At 53.1% G+C, this 22,784-nt stretch overlaps 1 protein-coding gene across 1 annotated transcript in view; it reads left to right on the top strand.

Annotated features, from left to right (window-relative positions):
• Positions 1-22,784, top strand: part of ACOT11 (acyl-CoA thioesterase 11) — a 43,638-nt gene that overhangs the window by 5,212 nt on the left and 15,642 nt on the right. The window contains exons 2-3 of the mRNA XM_040978493.1: positions 15,992-16,202; positions 17,548-17,617. Of these exons, the coding sequence (XP_040834427.1) occupies positions 15,992-16,202; positions 17,548-17,617 (281 nt within the window). The remainder of the gene's footprint in view (positions 1-15,991; positions 16,203-17,547; positions 17,618-22,784) is intronic.

Genomic DNA, 22,784 nt, shown 5'->3' with positions numbered 1-22,784 from the left:
TACTTGAAAAGTAGCTTTTACAGAGAGAGAAAGAGAAGGAGAGACAGAAAGAGTGAGAAGTGGTCCATCTGCTGGTTGACTTTCCAAGTGGCCATAACAGCCAGAGCTGAGCCAATCTGAAGACATGAGCCAGGAGCTTTTTCTGAGTCTCTTATTTGCATGCAGGATCCCAAGGCTTTGTGCCATCCTGTGCTCCTTTCCAGGCCACAAGAAGGGAGCTGGATAAGAAGTAGGGTAGTTAGGCAAGCTGGCACCCATATGGTATGCCAGTGCTGCAGGTGGAAGATTAGCTTGCTACTGCATTGGCTCCATTTATTAATTTTTAAAAATTTCATCTCAAAGTTATGTTTCTTAATGAGTTATTTATCTTAATAAAGATTTATTTATTTTTATTGCAAAATCAGATATACAGAGAGAAGGAGAGAAAGAGAGGAAGATCTTTGGTCTGATGATTCACTCCCCAAGTGAACGCAACAGCCAGAGCTGAGCTGATCTGAAGCCAGGAGCCTGGAGCTCTTCTAGGTCTCCCACACGGGTGCAGGGTCCCAAAGCTTTGGGCCATCCTCCACTGCTTTCCCAGGCCACAAGCAGAGAGCTGGATGTGAAGTGGAGCTGCCGGGATTAGAACCGTTGCCCATATGGGATCCTGGTGTGCTCAAGGCTAGGATTTTAGCTGCTAGGCTACCATGTCACACCCTTTAAAGATTTATTTATTAGAAGGCAAGAGTTATATAGAGAAAGAGAGACAAAGGGAGAGATCTTCCATCTGCTAGTTCACTCTCCAGATGGCTGCAGTGGCCAGAGCTGGGCCAGGACAAAGCCAGGAAGCAGGAACTTCATCTGGGTCTCCCATGGTGGCCGAGGCCCAGACACTAGGCCATCCTGCGTTACTTTCCCAGGCCTTAAGCAGGGAGCTAGATTAGAGGTGGAGCAGCTGGGACAGGAATTGGCACCCACACAGGATGCTGGTGTCAGAGGAGGCAGCTTTACCCACTTTGCACAGCAGCAGCCCCTGCTTGGTGGTTTAATGATGGCTTGGTGCTCAGATGGGAGCTTTCTGTTGAGTAGCTGCAAAGTGTAAAACTTTCCATCAGCTCTACAGGCTACCAGCACTGCCTGCCTTTACAGATAAGAAAACCACGGCTCTGGCTTGGACTCCCTGTGGAGCAGTCAGGGCCCTCAGAGTCAGGTCTGAGCCTGGCTCCAGCTGGCTCTGAGACTCCACTTCCTTGTCCCAGGCTGACCTGGTAGAGCCAAGGCACTGGCACCTCTGCCTCGTGCCTGCTCTGCTCTGTGGCACCAGGGACAGATGGTGCTGCCAGCTGGTCCCCCGCCATCTCCTTTGCTGCAGGCCTACGTGTCTTGCTGTTCCCTGGAACAGCCTCCTTATAGGTAGAAGACCGCGGAGGGCAGAATGGAAAAGGCTAGAATCCTGCACATGCTGGGGCGGGCAGAGAGATGAATCTGATGATGCTTATCCTCAGGTGCTCCAGGTGGATGGAAGACAGAGGTGCAAGATGACCAGCAGCAGCACAGTGTGGCCAGGCTGTGCCAGAGGGAAGCCTTGAGGTGTCCTCTACCCAGCGGTGGGGTCATGGCAGGCTCCCTGGAGGAGGTGACAGTCTTAAAAAAACTTTGCGGGATATGGATACAAGGGCCAGGCTGGGAAAGAGCTTGTTTGTAGGGAAACTATGGGTGCGGGTCTTTGGCAATGACACCGGGGAGACAGCCTCTGTCTGTGTGATGCATGTATCTGCCCGAGTTGTCTTTGGTGGCTGGGATTTGCCTCTAGCAGACAGGAGTTGCTAAGAGAAGCCCTCAGAGAAGCATCCCGCTACAAGCAGCTTTGGGAGCTAGGTGCAAAGGCCCAGCTGGCAGGCCTTGCCTCGCAGTCCCAGCTCCTGTGTCCTCACGGGGTCTCAGGGATGACTACAGAAAGTTCTGGATATAGAACCATGGTCTCATGTCTGTGAGGGTGCCGGCCTTCGGCCCTGCCAGTGTCCTCACAGGGTCTACCCTGGCCATCCAGAAGTACCTGAGCTGAACTCAGGGGCCCAGAGACCCAGGGAAATGCAGTCTGGGGCCTGGGGTGCTGGGTCTCCCAGCTTCCTGGCCCAGACCATGTCTCCTTTGCAGCCTCTGGAGCAGGTTGAGACCTGCCCCCAGGGCGTGGACTAGATCAGGTGTGGCCCTGGGCCCAGGATCTCTGGTGAGAAGTCAGGAAGGGGCGTGGCTCCCAGGCCTCCGTCTGCGTGCTGCTCAGGGTCTTGCAGGAAGCAGGTGGATCTGTTCGGTGCTCTAGCACCTGAGGGAGGGCACAAAGCAACCCTCCTCCTCCTTCCTCACTTCCTCCTCCGTGAGTAGGGGTAGGTATGGGGTGTGGGACAGATGGGAACCTGATTCCAGCCTCAATTTCCCCACCATTGTGGGTATGTGTATCGGCAGTGGGGTGGGGTGTAATGGTCCCTAACAATTGAACCTGCTCAGTGCTGGGCAGGTTAACATCAAGCTGGCATCTCTATAAAGAGATGAGTATTAAGGGGTCAAGGGGCTCCCCTGAAGGCTTTGAGAGCAGATGGGGACATGAGCAGAAGGAGGAGAGAGAGAGAGAGAATAGGATTAAGTGAGCTTGGGGCCAGGCAAGCGTAGTTTTGCTCCCACCTGGGCCTCACCCTCCCAGGGCTTTGGAAGGTGAAGGTACAACTTCAGCTTGGGAGGGCCAAGAAGGCGTGGCCACTGCAGGCTATAGGAGGTCAGGCTGGCGCTCCTTAAGGGGTGTGGCAGTGGTGGCAGTGGTGGCGCTGGTAGAAGGGCCATTACCTTGGGCAGTAGAATTGGAGGCAGCTGCCACTGGGTCTCAGCAACCCCAAGCTGGGTCATCTGCTCTTGCTCCAGCCAGTGTTCCTTTTGCAGCACGCCTGGGGTACTTGGAGTCAGAGTGAAGTGCAAGTTCTTGACTCTGTAGGAAGCCTGTGGGCGGCTCTTCCCTTGTCTGCTGAGTTTCTTTTCCCTTCCTGTAGAAGGAGGATTCTTGTTTCATATGGAATTGATGAGACCTACACTTAGGAGGTGAAGAAGGGCACCTGTCACCCTGGGAAGGGACCCTTGGGTGCCTGTGAAGGCAGTGTGTGGGCATCTCGAGTCTTGCAGGCACCAATTCAGGGCACCTGTGAGCAGGTCTCTTGTTCTGCTCCCTGCCAGACTCTAGGCAAATGAAGCCCCTTTCCATCCCCATGTCCCATTCTCTAGCTCCTTGTCCCCTTCCACCTGTTGCTTATAAAAATCTCTGAGCAACTTTTCACTCTGTGACCTCTTAGCCTTTCCGTAATCTGCTCCAGCTGGACTCCTCTCTTCCCTCCTCCTCCCTTTCAGTGGTCCAATCACACAAGAGCATCCCTCCCACCTACCCAGACCTCCTGGGGCAGGCAGGCTCCTTCCTTCTGGAGAACTGCTCACTGCTCTACCACCTCTGCAGGCTCCTCCTGGTCCTCTCAGCATCACAGGGGCGTGCAAACCTCTTGTCTGTCAGCATTCCTTGTACCATGCTCATTCTAGTCAGCAGGGCTATAGTGTTCTGTAGTGGCTCACAACAACCAGCCTCTCAGTGTATCTGGTGATTTTGTGGGTCTTGGGTTCGGGCAGGGCTTAACTGGATGGCTCTTCTGCTCTACATGGCATAGAGGTTACTGGCACATGAGTACAACTGGGGAGGCAAGGGTGCTGGGATGGCTGCACTGGGCCATGGGCTGCTGCTCCTGGCACTACCCTGTATGGCCATCTGCAGCCTGAAGGTCTCAGGGGAGTCAGATTTCCCAGCTGGCAGCTGACTACCCAAGAGTCAATGTTCCTGGAGGCCTGGGCAGGAGCTGCGGGAGTCAGTGCTGGCTGACATGTCTCTAAAGGGGTCTTGGACTCAAAGGTTGGGAGAGGGTTAGACTCTGCCTCTCAGTGTGAGGAACAGCCAAACTGGCAGCCAGATCACAGCATCCCCGAATCTTAAGTATGCCTATCTGCTGCTGGTGTCTGGGTGGGCGGGGTGGGCTCCTTGACCTTTCGCCCTAAATATTTCACAGGATCTTGCTACTCCTTGATGTCATTCCCAGTTTAGTTCTCCGTTGGGCTTCCACAATTCCGGAACCACAGGAGTTACCCATTTGGTCCCTTGTCTTTCCCTTGCACCCCAGCACCCCCAGCACCTCACACAGTTGTGCCTCCTTCTTATTCAATGAGATCATAGCTAGGCAGCTCCTTGGTTACCCAGCCTCACCAGCCCCATCCCCTTCTGCCACTTTCTTTCTGTCATAACCCTTGGGTTTGCTTTCTTCTTGGCACTCTGAAAACATGTTCTTTTTGCTTCTGCTCAGGAGACACGAGCCTGTGTCTTCAGTACTGTGGACCCAGCACCTAAATGGATTGAGAGTTTTCAAAAAGGTCCATGTTGGTCCCTGGCTGGCCAGAACTGGCCTCCTGCTGCCTGGATTCATCCCTGTGTGGTCTTGGTTTTAATGCTTTGCTGGGATTCCTGCTGCCCACCCCCTGCCCCAGCCCGTTTGCAGCCAGGCTCCTGCAGCCTGTTGTCTGCTTGTCCATCCTGGTCCTGGCCGCTCCCTGTTCCCTCTGATTCGTTCCCAGGCCTGGGCCTCACGCCACTTGCCAAACCCCTGTGAGTCATTCCTTCCCTCCCTCCCACCGCTCACCGCAGCGTGAGGCCTCCAGCAGCCACAGGGCCCTCTTTGGTTGCAGCAGGGCTTGTCGCTGTGGACTTTGTGGACAGATGAAACCGTGAGGTTGTGTTTGCATCAACAATTACCAAGCTAGTACCACCCCAGCATGCAATCAACTTAAAATAAATGACACAGCAGCAGGAAAGCGGAACATGGGTAACAGGCCTAGTCTTGTGTTCATCTGCTTGGTTCTGGAATTCCATGGGACACACTTTTAGGGGATCATGGTGACCAGGGTGGCTTTGGGCAAGCCTGGGCATGGCTGGAATGGAGCAGGCAAGTGTGGTGTCACACTGCATACACTTCCCAAGTTCAATTACACAATTTTTACAGTGTCTCTCCCTGGGGCCTGGCAGAGGCTGGGAGTGTGAACTCCTGGGTGTGGACGGCTATGGGTGGCCTCGGGAACCCACAGCAGAGTGCTGGAGTCTGTGCTCCAGCTTCCTGCCAGTGCAGCTCCTGGGAAGCAGCAGTGATGGCTCAAGTCATGGGGTTCCTGTCACCCTCACTGGAAACCTGGATGGAGTTCCCAGCTCCTGGCCTTGAGCAGGCCTGCATGGGGCCACTGGAGAGCGAACCATGGTGGAAGCCCAGCACCTTGGTTCTTGGCTGAAATGAAGACCTGGTGGTAGATGGATGGATGGTGTGCCCAGGTGGCCACACTGGACAGGAGGTAGAAGGTGAATGTCATTGTCACCTGATCCCTGCTACCTTGCAGGGAATTCTTACCCCTGGGCCCTGTGTAGGCTCTCAGTTTCCTCACTCAGATGATTGCCTTTGTCCTTTGACAATACCTTGGCTTAAACTTTTTATTTGAGAAGCAGAGAGTGAGGGAGGAGAGAATGTTAGCTCCTGCCTACTGTCTGGTTCATTCCCTAGTAGCCCTGTCCAGGCTGGGTCAAGGCCAGGAGCTGGGAACTCAATCCAGGTTTCCCATGGGAATTCAATGCCCTGAGCCAACGTTGTTGCCCCCAGGATTAGCATGAGCAGGAAGCTGGAGCAGGGACTGGAACTCCAGTACTGTTGTGTTAAGTCAGCATCTTAAATGACAGGTGAAACACCTGTCCCTGCCTCCATTGATTATGATTGGTTATTGTTATTTTTAAAAAAGATTTGCCTTTTTAATTTGAGGGAGTGAGAGAGATCTTTGATCTTCTGATTCACTCCCCAAATGACCACAAAGGCCAACGCTGGGCCAGACAGCAGGCAGGAACCTTAGGGACTTCATCTGGGTCTTCTTTGGGAGTGGCAGGGGTCTGACAGCAGAGTGCCAGAGTTGGCAAGCGCTTGTTTTATGTCAGATCCTGTTGCAAACCCTTGTATGCACCAACATAGCCTCACTAGGATGTTTTTATTCCCATTTCATGTATGTGGATGGAAAAGTTCAGGGCTAGAAAGGAAGCAGGGCCCAGACCCAGCTGAGCCCCCTTCTTGCCTGCGCCTGGGCCTTCCTGTCTTTTTCTTTCTTCTCTCTCCACCTTTCCCCTGTTTCTATCTTGTAGACTCAGATTTCTCTGAGACAGTGTGGACGTGCAGAGTTAAGGTGGGACTGGGGCAGGTATGATGAGGCACCCGTGTAGCCGAAGGGCCTGGGGCCAGGCAGGCGCCTAGGACGCAGCAGGGTGCTGTGAAGTTGTTGGTGCACCTGCTTAGGATCCTGGCCTCTGGCCAACTCTGCAGATGTGGCACCCTGGGGCCTGCAAAGTAGCCTTGCAGGATGGGACCTGTTCCTAGTCCTGCCTCACCCCTTGGGTGGCATCACAGAGTGCCTGTGGTGCAGGAGATTTCCATGCCTGCACCTGCCAGCCACTCCACTCTGTTCAGAAATGGCTTTTTGAGCATGTTGGAGAAAAAGAAAAGTTGTTGTGTGTGCAAAGGTAATTGGATGGCGTGGGAAGCAGGAGAACTCTGGCCCTGGTGTGGGGGGCGGGGAGGTGGCAGAAGGTTCTGCCTGAGGTGCCCTGTGTTCTGAGGAGGACGAGGACACCATCTCTCCATGGGAGGAGCCTGTGGGGACCTGGAGGAGCAACTGGGGGTTGTTTTTTTTGAAGGGCCTATGGGGCTGCTAGGTTCCTGGGGCAGGAAGTCCCAGCTGTGGCCAAGCTGCTGCGGTAGGAATGCATGTGGGAGGAGGGGGAGGCAGTGGGGTGAGGGGGAGGGGAAGGGGAGAGTTGGAAGGGGCCCCTTTCCTGCTTCTCCTCCGTGTGTTTATTCGTTCTTCTTCTTGCTTGGTTCCTTACCAACCTCTATTTTTTCCCTCTGACCTCATCCTGTCCCTAGACCTTCTCCCTCCTTGCTTGCCTTTCTCTCCTCTCCTTGACTCTGCCCCTCCCACTTCCATAATCAGTCTCACCGCACCTCCTTTCCTCTTGTCTCTCTCCCCTTGGCCTCCTGGGGGGAATGGGATCCTGGAGCTGCTGCGCCCAGTTCCAGGGTAAATGAGGTTGCCGGCAGGAAGGAGGGCCCATCTGGCCCACTGCCTGGCCACCGTTGCCATGGTGACCCAGCCACATGGCAGGCAGTGGCCTTGGCTGCCTGGCAGGGCAGAGCTAAGGCCCCTGGGAAGACAGAGGCTGGGTCTGCCCTTGCATGGCCTCCAACCAGCCTGATTCACTGGCTGGGGCTCCTGTGTGCAACCGGCTTGCTTTGAACACAGTTTTCATGCTGGCTTGGCCTCTATCAGAGCTGGCTCAGCCAGCTCTTCCAACACCATTGGGCCCCTTTCTGGGGAGTGCTGCGTGTAAGGGTTGGTGGGTAGCTACAGGGAGCAGTTGGGTGGGTTGCGGGATGGAAGAACAGGGTCGGGTAGCCTTGCTTCGCGGTGGAGGTGTTTCCATTGGGATTCAGGGCAGGGACGGGGTGGGGCAAACAAGCCACTGAAGGGGGTGTGGCAGCTCGCAGTTTTCAGGTGACTGAGAGCTTGCCCCATCCTCCCTGACAGTGGCCTAGTGTAACAGTGTTCCAGAAAGCTGGGTGAAGGGCTGTTACCCTCTCTGCCCCCTTCAGAGGTGAGGGTAGACAAGCAGGGAGACTCATCAGCAGGCGTGGAGCTGGCCCTGCCAGCCTGGGTCAGGAAGGGCAGTGTCCAGACGCCTGGGATATAGCAGGGCCCTACCAGGAGAAGCAGTTAGAGTCTCAGCCTTGGAGTTCTGTGGAACTGGGTTCAATCTACTCTGCCGTTTGCAGGCTGTGTCTGTGCAAGTTACCCTTTCCTGGCCTCTGCTTCCCCCATCTGTGAAATGGGAATAGATGGTAGGGCCTTGTGACAATGAAGAGAGATTGCTTATGGAATGCTTAGCACACGTGGAAGGTGATTGTTCCCCATCTCTCCTGTACCCCCACCTCTCTTGTGGATTGAGGAAGTTGAGCTAAACACTTGCTATGTCCTGTGGGTGGCTGGTCTGGCCACTCTGCCATGACAGCATCCAAACGGCCCACAGGAGGGGGAGTAAAGGTATTGGCTGAGGTGAACCCCAAGTTTATCTGGCCCCACACAGCCTTCCCTTGTCCTGCAGGCTTTGGCTTCTAGTCACAGCCTCTGTGGCAGCACCTCCTGGCTAAGCCCTACCCCACCGCCCCCCATGGGTTTTCCTCTAGCCCTTGGTTAGCCCATGGGGCTGGTCAGCTCTGCTTTTCAATGAGGGTTGGCAAAGTCCTTCACTGTGTTCCTGCCTCTGCACCTTGGGGTGCCCCTGCAAGGTGCCCCTGGTTTGGTGGGTGAGGGGGCTAGTCCCTAGAGGGTCCCAAGTCGTTGACACCTCCCCCTCCCCCAATGGCTCCCTTCTTAGCAATTCTGTTTCCCACCATGGGAAGCAAGGGATGGTGAGCATGCATTCAGGATCTCAGCAGGCCCCACTGCTCATCCTCCCTGGCCTCTGTGCACCTAGCCCTTTGCTCTTGGCCAATCTCCCTCCCACATGGAAGTGGGTGGCCAGGATATGGGGCAGGGGGACTTGTTCTTCCCCAGGATGAAACTGCTTTCCAATCACTTAAAGCCCTGGTTAGGGAGACCTTTGGGCCTCAGTTTCTCCTGCATGTAAGTATGCAGGTATGACCCGGAAATGGCTGCAGGGTCAGTAGAGGACGGAGCTCTGTGCTCCTTCAGGACTGGGGACTGCTGGGGACTCCAGTACAGCACCTCTGAAAGCTGTGTATGTGGTAGGATTGGCTGTGTGGTCAGGAACTGCCCTCTCCACTGTTTGGGGCCCTGGGGCTGCTCAAAGTGACCCAGCAGGAGAAGGTGTCAGGTTTCAGAGGAGGTTATTTTTACTACTGGGGGTGGAGGGAGGCAGGTGATGTCTGACTGGGTGAGAGGTTAGGCTGGTAATGGGCCCCATGGCACCTGTTCTCCCTGCCTGTGTGGGGTGACACTAATGGACATTGGGGACACACTGAACAGATCACGTCTTTGGTCCCAGCAAGCTGGCTTACTTTCTCCCTGGCCTTAGGGATAGCAGTCATGAGGAGAGAGAAAGAGACTCTTGCTTTGTGGTCTTCTGATTTGATGTCACCCAAATAGGGCCACCACTCAGTGGACAACACTGCAGAGGTGAGGAGCAGAGGGTTGATTAGAAAGTGTGGCAGAGCAGGACACGTGTTCTAGGCAGAGGGAGTGGCACAGGCCAAGGCCCTGGGGCAGCGGTGCAGGGATGAGGCATGTGAGGAACTGAGAGAAGGCCAGCATAACTGGGGGCCCGGGGTGCGGGGCTGGCTACCTCCTTGGGGGCTTCTTGGTGTGAGCTCAACAGCTATTGAGTTAAATGTCCATTTGACAGATGAGGACGTGGAGGCCCAGGGAGCTCATGCTATCCTTCCCCCCTCCTACCCCGCTGGCTCCTCAACAGCACATGCACTGGACTCTGTTTTCACTCTTTCCTTAAAATATAATTGCCCTTTTAATTAAATTTAAATTAGTACTTTGACCTGGAATTTGTCTAAGGTATTTTCACTCAAGAATTAAAATTTTAAGATAAAATCCCTATAACAGCAAAATAACCACTTTTTTTTAAAAGATTGATTTTATTTTTATTGGAAAGGCAGATATACAGGGAGGAGAGACAGAGAGGAAGATCTTCCATCCCATGATTCACTCCCCAAGTGACTGCAACAGCTGGAGCTGAGCCAATCCGAAGCCAGGAGCCTCTTCCGGGTCTCCCACGTGGGTGCAGGGTCCCCAGTGGAGGCCATCCTCCACTGCTTTTCCAGGCCACAAGCAGGGAGCTGGATGGGATGTGGGGCTGCTGGGATTAGAACCGGCGCCCATATGGGATCCTGGTGCGTGCAAGTGAGGACCTTAACCACTACACCATCGCACCAGGCCCACCACTTTGTTTTTTTAAAAAAATTTTTTCTTATTTTTAAGAGATTCATTTTTTGTTTATTCAAAAGATGAAGTTACAGAGAGAGAGGTCGTCTATCTGTTGATTCATTCCCCAAATGGCTGCAATGGCCAGAGCTGGGCTAGGCCAAAGCTCTAGCTTTGGAGCTTCTTTGGATTTCCCAGATGAGTGCAGGGGCCCCAAAGCCTTGGGCCATCCTCCACTGATTTTCTAGGTCATTGGCAGGAAGCTGAATTGAAAGCAAAGAGACTCTGGTAGCCATAGGGGATGCTAGTATTGCAGTTAGAGGCTTAGCTTACTATACCACAATGCTAGCCCCACCATTCTCTCTATACTCCTCTCTTTCTTCCTGTCTTTTACTATTTTCCACAATACATTTTTTTTTTGTAGATATAGGGATTCATTCCTTCCCTCCCTCCCTCCTCCACTTTGCTTTTTGAAAAAGATCTATTGATTTATTTGAAAGACAGAATTAGAGAGGAGGGTCAGAGATCTTCCATTTGTTGGTTTAGTCCCCAAATGGTCACATTGGCTCTGGCTGATCCAGGTTGAAGACAGTAATTAGAAGTCCACAGAGATCGCCCACATTAGCGCAGGGGCTTGAGCACTAGAGCCGTTTCCACTGCCTTCCTCGGCGCATTAGCAGGGAGCTGGATCAGTAGCAGACCAGCTGGAATTTGACCCAACACTCATATGGCATGCTTGCACTGCCAGCTGTGCCACAGATGGGCACCTTCTATGTTGAGCTTCTTGAAGAACTTCCCTTCCAGTTCCCAGTGGCTCGAACGCTTTATACCCGTGCCAGCAAGGCATGGGGATTCTGTTTTCTCCACATCTTTGGTGACACTTGCTGTTTTCTGTGATTTTGATGATGGCCATGCTAGTGGGTTCACTGCTGTTTGTCATCCTCACTCAACTTCCCCATGGTCTCATGGGGCTGATGAGCCAACAGAGTTCCTTTTGTATCTAGCTTTGCTGAGAACAGCTAGCTGACTTGGAGAGGCCCCCAAGGTTCTGCTCGCAGAACAGACTGGGCTGGACCACACAGGGTGGCTCCTAAGCTCTGAGTTTACTTACCTGCTCCCCTTCCTCTCCAAACGTGGGTCTAGGCAGGACCAGGGATGGGAGGCCTTCATCCTGCTCTGGCCATTGTTGGGGAGCTCTAGGCTGGGCTGTCGGAGGGAGGGGAAGGCCCATCCTCCTCCAGCAGCCTGTGATCAGCCCACCCCAGGTGTGGCCATGGACTAGACTGCAGGGCCCTGGCTGTCATGACTGTGTGACTTGGGGTGGTTTGTTTCTCTGTGCTCTTCTGAGCCCTGGTTGGAAGAATCTCTCCTTCCTCTTTTCTTCCAGGGCCACAGAATGGGAACCTGGACAGCAGGTGGCAGGTGTGGGCTTGACCCTTGCTCTGCTGCATTTCCCTGTCATTCAGAAGTGATCCACCCTCTCTTAGCCTTGATTTGTTCATCAGTAAAAGGGGTAGAATGATAGAACAACCCAGGGGAGACCCAAGAATGGCTGAGATGATACATCTGGGCGCTTCCAGCATAGGAGCTGGTACCCAGGTGCTCACTAAATGTTCACTAACTGAATAGCCATCTGTGGGGTGCTTACTAGGAAATTTTGGTCCAATTCTGTATCCTTTTAACTCCCACATTTTAAAAGGGATTAGCCAACACATTCTGCATCTAGAGGTAAGCTCATTCACAAGGCACTAGGAAACATGACTGAGCATCTGGAGTAAATATGTGATTTAATGTCACAGCACAGCCTGGCTCAGGGATAGCTGCTCCTTCTTGAACCCACTGCTACCCCTTTTTGCCTCGTCCACTGGGAACCCCAAGGCTCATGCTATTCTCTGTGGTATAGCTGGATTCCTACCCTAAGGCTGTCCTCCCTTATTTGGTTCCTAGTTCGGTGTTTTTGCATTTCAGTTCCCAGCTCCCAGTGTGTGTGTGTGTGTGTGTATGTGTGAGTGTGTGCCTGTGCTGTGTGTGCGCAGGCTGCCTCCGAACCTTTTTTGGGAAGAAGGCAGGGAGCAGGCTTGGCAATGTTGACAGGTGCTCCTGTCCTGCAGGCTGGCTGTGGGCTCTGAGTAGCTGGGCAGGGGGTGTGGGGGACAGGGCCTTCACAGTGCTCAGACAATGAGGCCTTTCATAGGTCCTGGCCAGTGGCTCTGAAAGTTGGGCCAAAGTCTCCCCACTCCCTCTGCTCAGGGTCTGCCTTCCTGTCCCCACACTCCTTGCAAAGATGTGGCAGTGAGAAGCAGGGGAGGGCAGTTTCACTGGATTTGAAGTCCTGTCCTCCCATGGCTAGCTTTTGAATTTTCAGGAACCTTTCCCATGGGTGAGTAAGTGACATGGCCTGGGAGCAGGCTCTGTGGGATCAAGTCCCGGCCCACCATCCTGCGTGGAGTGTGGCTGGGGATGCCCGGTGTGTAGGGGCCCATGCTCCGTTCTGTGCAACCAGCATGCTCCTGGGAAATCTTCAGTGCTTCCAGGAGCTCTGGATACTTCACCCCTGTCACTGTCACAGCTGTGCTGACCCTGGCGGGTAGATACTATGTAGATGAGGAAACTGAGTGGCTGCCTTGTGGTCCCTTGAGTTGGGGACAGAGCTGGGCTCCACCCCGAGATCTGCAGCAGCTCCTGTGGAGTTGAGAATCTCCTCTGCATGCGGCCTGCTGGCCCAGGCAGGGTCTGCAGCAGCTGGAGTCCCTCAGCTAGGTATTCATGGCGGGACCTGTTCTCTCCAGAGGTCTCCTCCTTGGTCCAGCCTCCGTGTCCTGGAGAGAATCCCTTTTTCTCTGCCTGCACCTGTGCAGGTGTACCTGCCACACCCACCTGCTCCCCTTTGCCACAGCGTTCATATCACCGAAGCCCTGTTGCTTCTCCATTCTGTTCTTCTTTGAGGCCTCTCTGCACCACCTGCTTCTCCAGGGCTTGCCCGTATCCTTCACCTGCTGTGTGCTAGGCTTGGGTCCCTGTCCTGCAGGAGCCTCTGTCTCATGGTGGAGAAAACTGTGAGAGCAAGGGTGCCCCCGTGGGGTCAGTGCCCAGAGAGGGGACCCTCCTTAGGGAAGAGGTAGGGATGGAGAGAGGGAGGAATGGCCCATGCAGAAGACAGGGCAGATAACAGGGTCTGGCAGGGCAACATCTGTGTGCAGGAAGAATAACAGCAGTGGGTGTGGTGCTCTGAGGGGCTGTGTGTGGTCTGGAGCTAGGGGGTCTGTGGAGACTGGCAGGGGATGCTGGGCTGGGTTTTGATCCTGAGAGCTGTTTGGAACCCTAGAGGAGTCTTGAGTAGGGAAGGTGCCTAGTGAGGCTGTGTGAGTCCTGTAGGGGCAGGAGCCATGAGGAGAACATGCCCAGGTCTGCCTGTGTGCCTGGTTGCAAGGGGTGTGGCTGATACTGCGGTGGCATCTTGCTCTCTGGGAAGGTCCTGTTGATGCTGGGGACACTGAAGTGAGTGACCAGAGGCCTGTGACAGCTGTGGGAATAGGGCAGGGGTCGGGCGTTCGAACCAAGTGTGTAGGGAGCTGGGTCACTGGGACATGGGTTCTTGCAGAGGGTGGACAGGCAGACAGCCTGCTGTCACACAGCTTGGCAGGACTCTGGCCTGGGGAGATCTGTCCTTGGATGCCCCCAGCTGGGTCCTGCTGGATGGGCCTGGGCATGGTGGCCTCTGACCCTGCTCTGAGCCAGCAGCTCTGCACCCTGACTCTAATTGGGAGGAAGGTCGCAGCACAGGGCCCAGGCCCAGATGACAAAGCCTGGTAGGCCTGATGCCAGTGCCTGGCACAGCTGCTGTCTGAGTGGGCACGTCTTTGCCCTGTAAGTGCCCTTGTATTCTCCTTGCCTGACCTCCCAGTCAGCTGTCTTGGCTCAGCCTGGATGCCACGGGCCCTGACTCCATTCTCCCTTGCCTGTCCTAGGAGGAGTGGCCCGGCTCCCGGGCCCCATTGGCTCAACTGTGCCTGGGCTGCACACACTCGTGCTTCCTGGGCGAGCTGCCCACCCTCCTGGGGACTGAGAGGCCTGCTGTGGGCATGCTGCCTGAGCCCAGAGAGAGAGGTAGTGTCTGGGAGCCTAGGTCCCTGGGGACTCCAGCCCAGAGGCAGTGCAGGGGTGATGAGGTGCTGTGGCTACATGCTGGCGAGAGCGCAGTACTATTCCATGTGACCAGGTGAGCAACTGCAGCTCTGTTCCACATGCCACACCCTGGCAGCCTGGAGCCAGGGCTGTGGGCTACCTTGCAGAGCGGCAGGTCTCCCTGCCCACCTGGTGAGGGACAGGTGTGGCTAGGAAGGGAGGAGCCTTGCTCAGGATCACCTGAGAAAAGGGGCTGTGATTTAAACTGAAAGCTGTTTCCGGCTGACCCTGAAACAACTTTGATGAGATCCTCCTGGGTGTCCAGTCCTTCCAGGCCTAGTTTGTACTCTGAGCGTTTGACCCAGGGCCTTGTGCAGTGAGGGTGCCTGTTGCAAAACAAATGAACAGACAGACAAGTCAAAGATCTGTTTCTTGGCACACAGGTGGGCTCCTGTTCCGTGGAAGGGGTCAGGAGGCTCTGGGGAGTAGGCAGAATGAGAGCACTGGAACTCAGGCAGCTGGAGTGCTGGCCCAGGGCTTTTCCTGCCCTCAGTTTCCTCATCTGTGAAATGGGTCAGCAGTCTTTGAGGCTATGGATGAGGGAGCAGAGGCCTTGTGTGTGCAGCCTGCCCGTGTGCATGCCTAGACCTCACAGACACCCTTAGATATTCTGCTTCTCCATCTCAGCTTGCCTCTCCTGTTTCTTTGCCTCTCTCCAGGGCCTCATTCTGGAATGTTCTTCCTAGAACACCCGGATGTGAAAGGTGTGAGAAGAGTGAGAGTGAATGCAACTTGCCTGGGGCTTCCCTCAACATGTTTTCATACGCGAAAAACCACCCACCCACATCCGTGCCTGACTGTGGTTACCATGGCTACAGGTCCTGGTGCTTGGACCAGCACAGGCTTTGACACCTGGGAGAGCCTGCAGGCTGGGCAGCCCGGCACCCCACCTGCCCCTCCCCTGGGTGCCTAGCGCTGCAGACCTGGGAACCCCCAGGCCTTTCTGGGTTACAGACTCCATTCAAATCCTGGGCAGTTTAGGAGTCCATGACCTTGACTGCATCAGCTTGGTGAATTTGGAATTCATTTCCAGTTGGCGCCAGGAGGCTTATGGAGGGGATCGTGCAAATGGTAGAGACTTCCCCCTTCTCCCGACCCACTCCCAGCAGGTGTTGCCTGACCCTGCTGCAGCTATGCCAGGCTCACTGCAGGGTTCCTCTGCCCTTCAGCAAAGCTGTGTGGTGGTTGGGAGCGCAGGCTGTGCAGCCAGACCTCTGGGGCCTGGCTGGGTCTTGTGCCTTCTTGGGCCTCAGTCGCCTCATCTGTAAGGTGGGGATGATGATGTCCCTGTCTGCTGGGTTTGCTGGGTGGATTGAGTCAAACTAGGGCATAGCAAGAGCTGACGCTGTGGTGCTGTGCACAGTGGTTCCTGCCCACCCCCACCCCAAGATCTGGCTTCACTTTTTGCTGTTCACCTATAGTCAGTGGAGACGTCAGAACGTTCAATAGAAAACTTCAGAAATAAACAGTTCAGAAGAACAAGATCACACATGAGGTTTGACATCTGCTGTCAGCCTGGGAGCTGACGCTTCCCCCTGTGTGGTGTGTAGATGGGGAAGAGCCAGGTAAGAGGGGGTTGGTGTGCTCTGTAGTTTCAGGCCTCCTCATGCTCACCTGGGCATGAACCCCTCAACCACAGATGAGGACCCCCACCTGGCCTTGCTTGTTGACCATGGTGCCACAGATTGGCATTGGCCTTGAGAGCTGTTGCAGCTCCTGTGCCTGCTAATCTGAGATGCTGCTGCTGACTGACCTCTCCGACCCCTGTCTCCCCCAGGGCTTTGCCTCTGTGTTTTCCAGCCGAGCCTCCCGGAAGTCAGCTTCCCGAGCGGGGGATGCTGCCAGCACCATGGCAGAAGATGAGGGCTACCGGAACCCCACCGAGGTGCAAATGAGCCAGCTGGTGCTGCCCTGCCACACCAACCAGCGTGGTGAGCTGAGCATCGGGCAGCTGCTCAAGTGGATCGATACCACTGCCTGCCTGTCTGGTGAGGCTGCCCTCCTGACCCCTTGCCCGCCCTGCCCGCCCCCCCCAGCCTGTCTGCGCTGAGCTTAGGCCTCCATGTCCCTAGCTGTCCCGATGTTCAGTGAGTGCCACCCTGGAGCCTAACCCTGTCCACCTGCCTGATGTGCCCTGACAGCCTTGTGTTGCTAGTCCTGTGCCCTTTAGGTCCCTGCTTCAACCCAGCTCAGCCATAAATGGGGCCCTTCAGGACTGGCCTGCAATTGCCCTGGGCAGAGCCTGCCACTGCGGCAGATCTGAGCTGAGCTTGTGCCTCAGCCTGCTCATTTGGTTGCCCCACTGTTCTCCAGCCCCACTAAGAGCTCACAGCCTGGGGTGAGGCTGGAGGTGGAGGGGGACAGGGGAGTAGGACAGAAGGAGCTGATTAATGAAGGTGTGTGAGCTGGGTCTTGAGGGTGACAATGTCATTGGCCAGGAAAGGGAAATGAGTGAAGGTTCTGCAAGCAGAATAGCGTGGCATGGCCAATGGCTCATTTGACAGTTGCTAACTGCTGTGTATGGGAGACCAGGGCACAGCACTGGCAAAGACCCTCAAGTAGCCTCCACAGGAAAGGAAGGACGACAGGCAGGTGTCCCTTGGGTTGGTTCCAAGGCTGCCCTGCAACGGGTCAAGTTCATTAGAGGAAATGGCCTTGCACTGGCTGTCACTCGCACTATAAGCTTAGCTTTTTTTTTAAAAAAAAAATATCCATTTATTTGAAAAGCAGAGAAGCAGAGGCAGAGAGAGGGAGAGAGAGACTGATCTTTTATATGCTGGGTCACTCTCTAGATGGCTGCCGGCACCATGGCTGTTCAGGAACCCAGAACTCCATCTGGGTCTCTCGCATGGGTAGCAGGGCACACACATGGGCCATCTTCTGCTGCTTTCCCAGGCACATTGGCAAGGCACTGGATTGGAAATGGAGGAGCAGGGGCTCGAAGCAGCTCTGCTGTGTGAGGTGCTGGTGTCCCGGATGGCGACTTAATCTGTTACCTACTTAGATGATCTCATATTGCTTCACTTTTCATACAATACAATGCAAACACTCTGCATGGAGTTGTTAGGGAGTATTTAGGGAGCAATGACAAGAAAAAGGTATGCGCTTGTTCAACACAAACATATTTTGGTCCATGGTTGGTTGAATCCATGGATGCAGAATCCACAGAGAGCAAGAGCCAGGGCAACTGCAGTGATGCAACAGAAAGCAGGAGGGCTGGGTACTAGCCAGGGTGACCGTGACCTTCACTGAGGTGACTGCAACAGTTGACATTTGATCAGAGGCCCGTGTGACACAGAGAGGCTGCTAACATCCACCTGTTTCTGATGCCAGCGGAGAGACATGCCGGCTGCCCCTGCGTCACTGCCTCCATGGACGACATCTATTTTGAGCACACCATTAGGTAAGTGACCCCTGCCTACCTCCATCCTCCATCTGGTCTCCCAACCACAAACCTGCAGCCCCTGTTCCAGACCAGTCAGCCTGTGTGCCGCCTGAAGCCAACTCAGCTCACCAAGAGCCTTTGGGAATGGAGTGGCAGCAGCAGCTTTGACGGGACAAGGGCCGGTCTACAGGCCTAGAGCCATCCTGCCGCGGACCTGCTGCTGGATGCTGCTGTGGCTTTCTATGGGTGCAGATGTGGACTGGGTGTTGCCAAGACAGCATTGTAGATGCTGTGTGGTTGGGTGGGGGGCGGTCTCTGTCTACTTATCTGCAAGTAGTAGGGGTTCAGCTTGGTCTGTGAAAATCTTTCTAAGCTTGGATACTCTTTGTGTGTTCCTGGTCACAGACTGCAGGGGGACCCCCAGACGAGACATGGTCAGCCTCAGCTTACATACCTCCAGGGACAGCAAGCTCATTCCTAATGTGGGCTTTCTTTTTCTTTCCAGTAAAGGCCACTCTTACTGGTAGGCAGCTCTGTGTTAGCCTGCCCTAGCCATTGCTCCATGCAGCTTTGCCCATATCTCACTGTCCTGTGTCTGAGTGTCCTTGGCTTAGGACAGCCTGCAGAGGCAGCATGCTGAGCTTGACTCTGACCCTGTTCTTGTACTCATCTTTGGTCACTGGAACCACTATGCATCAAGAGCTCTTTCAGGATGGCTGGGTGTCCTGTGTGTCATAGGTAAGGGGGACATTGGCCCAGCCCCTGCACTTGTTCACGCTGCTTCATATTTCCAGGCCACAGCCTGTGCAAGGTTCACATACGCAGGATTCACTGGCGCACAGTCTGTGTGTCCAGCAGCCCGAGTGTGCTGGGAAGTTGAGGCAGAGGCATCACCGCAGTGCCATGCTGGTATGGCACTGATGCGGGTGCCTGGTCATCCTTTTCCAGTGTGTTTGCTTGAGCGTGGTTGTAGAGTTATGGGAAGAGTGTATCTCTGAAGGCAGATCAGAGTTTTCATAGACCCCTGCACCCAGTTCCTCTGTTATGGACATTATACGTTCGTAGGATACCTTTGGTGCAGTTAATGAATAGATTTATTTAATACATAATTTATTTATCTGAAAGGTAGAGAGGGCCCGGCATAGTGGCCTAGTGGCTAAAGTCCTCGCTTTGAATGCCCCGAGATCCCATATGGGCACCGGTTCTAATCCCAGCAGCTCCACTTCCCATCCAGCTCCCTGCTTGTGGCCTGGGAAAGCAGTTGAGGACGGCCCAAAGCCTTGGGATCCTGCACCTGCATGGGAGACCTGGAGAAAGTTCCTGGCCCTGGCTCCGGATTGGCGCAGCACCGGTCGTTGTGGTCATTGGGAGTGAATCATCGAATGGAAGATCTTCCTCTCTGTGTCTCCTCCTTTCTGTATATCTGACTTTGCAGTAAAAATAAATAAATCTTTTTAAAAAAACAAAGGTAGAGAAAGAGAGAGAGAGATTGTCTATACCCTGCTTCACTCCCTTAGATGGCCACAACAGCCAAGGCAGAGCTAGGCCAGGCTGAAGCCAAGAACCAGGAATTGTCTTTGGGTTTCCCCCATGGGTGGCAGGGATCCAAGCACTTAGACCAGCATTTGCTGCCTTCCCAGGTACAGCAGAGGGAGCTGGATCAGACGTGGAGCCACTGAGGTTAAAGCAGTGCTTTGACACGGCATGCTGACATCGCAAGCAGCAGCTTAGCGCACTGCCCCACAATGCCAGCCCCAACAGATGTTTTCTAATTCTTTTAAAAAAGATTTATTTATTCTCATTGCAAAGTCAGATTTACAGAGAGGAGGAGAGACAGAGAGGAAGATCTTCCGTCCAATGATTCACTCCCCAAGTGGCCACAGTGGTTGAAGCTGAGCTGATCTGAACTCAGGAGCCTGGAGATTCCTCTGGCTCTCCCATGCAGGTGCAGGGTCCCAAGGCTTTGGGCTGTCGTTGACTGCTTTTTCAGGCCACAAGCAGGGAGCTAGATGAGAAGCAGGGCCATCAGGATACGAACTGTTGCCCATATGGGATCCTGGCGCGTTCAAGGCAAGGACTTTAGCCGCTAGGCTACTACACTGGGCCCAGTTTTCAAAATTCTTGTTGATTTTGTTTGGATCGGGTGGATGCCAGGAGCCAGGGTCTGCCACGTGGATGGCAGGGACCCAGATACTTGAGCCGTGACTTGCTGCTTCCAAGGGTGCACAGAAGCAAGGCATTGCAATGGGAAGTGGGGCTGGGACTCAAACCCTGGCACTCTAATGTGGCTTGCAGGTATCCCAAGCTGCATCTTGGCCACCGTGCCAAACGCCTGCACCACTGGGCAAGTTCTGAGATAGTATTTTGTATTGAATTTTAAACACATTCATCTATTAAGTCCTCAGAATAGCGTAAAAAGTTTGTTGTGAGTTTCTCTCATGTTACGGATGAAGAAACTGAGTCACAGAGAAGTTGATCATTTCCGGTGGTACAGCTGGTGTAGAGAGCAAAATGTACTACTGGGCAGGCAGTCTGCCTCCCCAGCCTTTGCTGCTAACCAATGGGCTGCATTTCCTAGATGTTGGAGTGAGGGTAGGTAGGTACAAAGGCATAGTGGGTGGTCATGGGATGGCTTCCTGGAGGAGATGTGAATGGCTTCTGGTACCATCAGTACGGTGCTTTGGAGGTCTGTGGAGCCAAGTCTGGGCCAGGGATCCAAGGACCTGAGCCATCTTCCACTAATCTCCCAGGAGCATTAGCAGGGAACTGGATTGGAAATGCAGCAGCTGGAACTCAAACCAGCACCCATGTGGGGTGCTGGCACTGCAGGCAATGGTTTTACTTGCTATGCCACAGAGAGGGCTGCAAGGCAGAGGCCCCTGCTCCAGGCCTGGGGTGGGGGTGGGTGGATGAAGAAGCAGAGGAACCTGGGAAGTCGGGCAAGCTGGGAGGAGCTGGAGCAGCTGGCTGCACCTGTGAAAGCTTTTTGTTTGTTGATGCTTTGGCTGTCTGTAAATATTTTCAAGTCTATTTTTAAGGGCTAAGAGCTCTTGTTAAGCACAACACCACCACCATTACCATGCTTCAAAAATAAATAACAACTTTTCACTAATACCAGTATCTCACACTTTCTTATGAATTTTATTTTTAAAATTTGAGTCTTCTCTTTTTAAAAAAATGTATTTATTTAATTTATTTATTTAAAAGGCAGAATTAGAGAGAGTGAAAGATCTTCCATCTGATAGTTTACTTTCTAAATGGCCACAGTGGCCAAGATGGGGCCAGGCCTAAGCCAGGAATCTGGGACTTCACCTGGGTTTCCTGTTTGGGGGCAGGCGCTCCCTGCTAATGGTCTGGCACCCATAAGGGATGCCAATATTTTAGGCAGTGGCTTAACCCATCATTCCACAATGCTGGTCCCTGTTTGTAAACTGAACTATCATGCATGAGAATACTTCAGAAAGTCCATGGAAAATACAATTAAAAGATAATCTTATTCCATTGCAAAAACATTGAACTCCATATTTTTTTTCCATAATATATATTTGCCATAAACTTTTTAAAAATATTTCATGGAAACAAACAAGAAATTAACAACAACAACAACAACACAAAGAACATAAAAAGAAAGCAAAATAAAAATTAAAAGAAAAGTAACAAAAAAAAAAAATGTTTCATGGGACTGGCACAATGACTCAGTTGGCTAATCCTCTACTTCCAAGTGCCATAGGGGCACCAGTTCATGTCCTGGCTGCTCCACTTTCCACCCTTGCTCCCTGCTTGTGGCCTGGGGAAGCAGCAGAGGACAGCCCAAAGCCTTGAGACCCTGCACCCGTGTGAGAGACCCCGAAGAGGCTGCTGGCTGTTGGTTTTGGATTGGCTCAGCTCTGGTTATACGGCCATTTGGGGAGTGAACCAGTGGATGGAAGATCTTTCTATTTCTCCTCCTCTCTGTAAATCTGCCTTTCCAATAAAAATAAATCTATCTATATATATCCTTCATTTTACAAGAACAAATCACAGTATGCAAAGTATTTACTTTTTTTTTTTTTTTTAAGGAAGACTAGGTCCAAGATACCCTCCCAAGTCTAGGCTATTGCCAATGTGCCTCCAGGGTGATAGGAGGTGATGGCTCAAGTACCTGGGCTCCCACTCATCCATGTGGGAGACCCAGAATTACACTGCTGACTCCTGGTTTCAGCTTCAGCTGTTGCAGGCATTTGAAGGACATTTCTCTCTTTCTTCCCCTTTAAAGTGAATATAATGCATACATACATATATCAATAATTTTAAGAGATCCAGCAACCACATTTATTTTAGCCATATTTGCATCCTGACTTGAGTAAGGACAATAAAATAAACACTCATGGAACCAATACTGTTAAGTCACTGCCTGCAATGCGAGCACCCCATATTGGCCAAGTTCCTGTCCCAGCTGCTCCACTTCCAGTCCAGCTCCCTGCTAATGCACCTGGGAAAGCAGCAGAAGATGATCCAAGTTCTTGGGTCCCTGCACTCACATGGGAGATCCGGAAGAAGTTCCTGGCTTCTGGCTCCAGCCTGCTCCAACCCCAGCTGTTTGGGGAGCGAACCAGCAGATGGATGATCTCATCCTTTCTCTGTGTCTCTCTAACTCTGTTTTTCCAATAAACAAAAATAACTTAAAATGAAATGGCACAGTCAGAGATCAACAACAAGTAAAACAATATAGCTTAATAAGCTAAAACATAAAATTGTTTATTATTGTCTACTATCTGTGGATGGTGGAAGTGTGGCTGTGGGACAGCAAGCTTCAGATAAAGGTCCCTTGAAAGTTTTCTCTTTTGCAATATTTGATTGTGAAAACTTTCCAAGGTGGAGAATGGAACAATGTGGTAATCACTGCTGAGATCTAATCACTGAGACTTTGCTAAACTGGCTTGATCTGTGTAACGGCAGATAAACACACCTGTTCGCTCCCACCCCCCTTAAGATGTCCAAGGGTAAGTTGCAGGGATGGTGGTCCTTCATCCCCCAGTGTGCATCAACCTCTGTAATGGTAGAAATCAGCAAGGTCTGGCCAGGTATGCAGCCAGGATGATAACTTCCATCCGACTGACCCTGAGAACTGTACCTAGTTACCATGTGTTCTGTATACTTTATAAGCAGTGAACTACACTCAGGCAAAGTGGCCCCACAGGGTCAT

The sequence above is a fragment of the Ochotona curzoniae genome, unplaced genomic scaffold (genome assembly GCF_017591425.1).
Source record: "Ochotona curzoniae isolate NIBS_2020 unplaced genomic scaffold, NIBS_Ocur_1.0 contig_291, whole genome shotgun sequence".
In the NCBI taxonomy this organism is placed as follows: Eukaryota; Metazoa; Chordata; class Mammalia; order Lagomorpha; family Ochotonidae; genus Ochotona; species Ochotona curzoniae.
The sequence above is the reverse complement of the archived record's forward strand: the minus strand, read 5'-3'. Positions and strand labels throughout refer to the sequence as shown.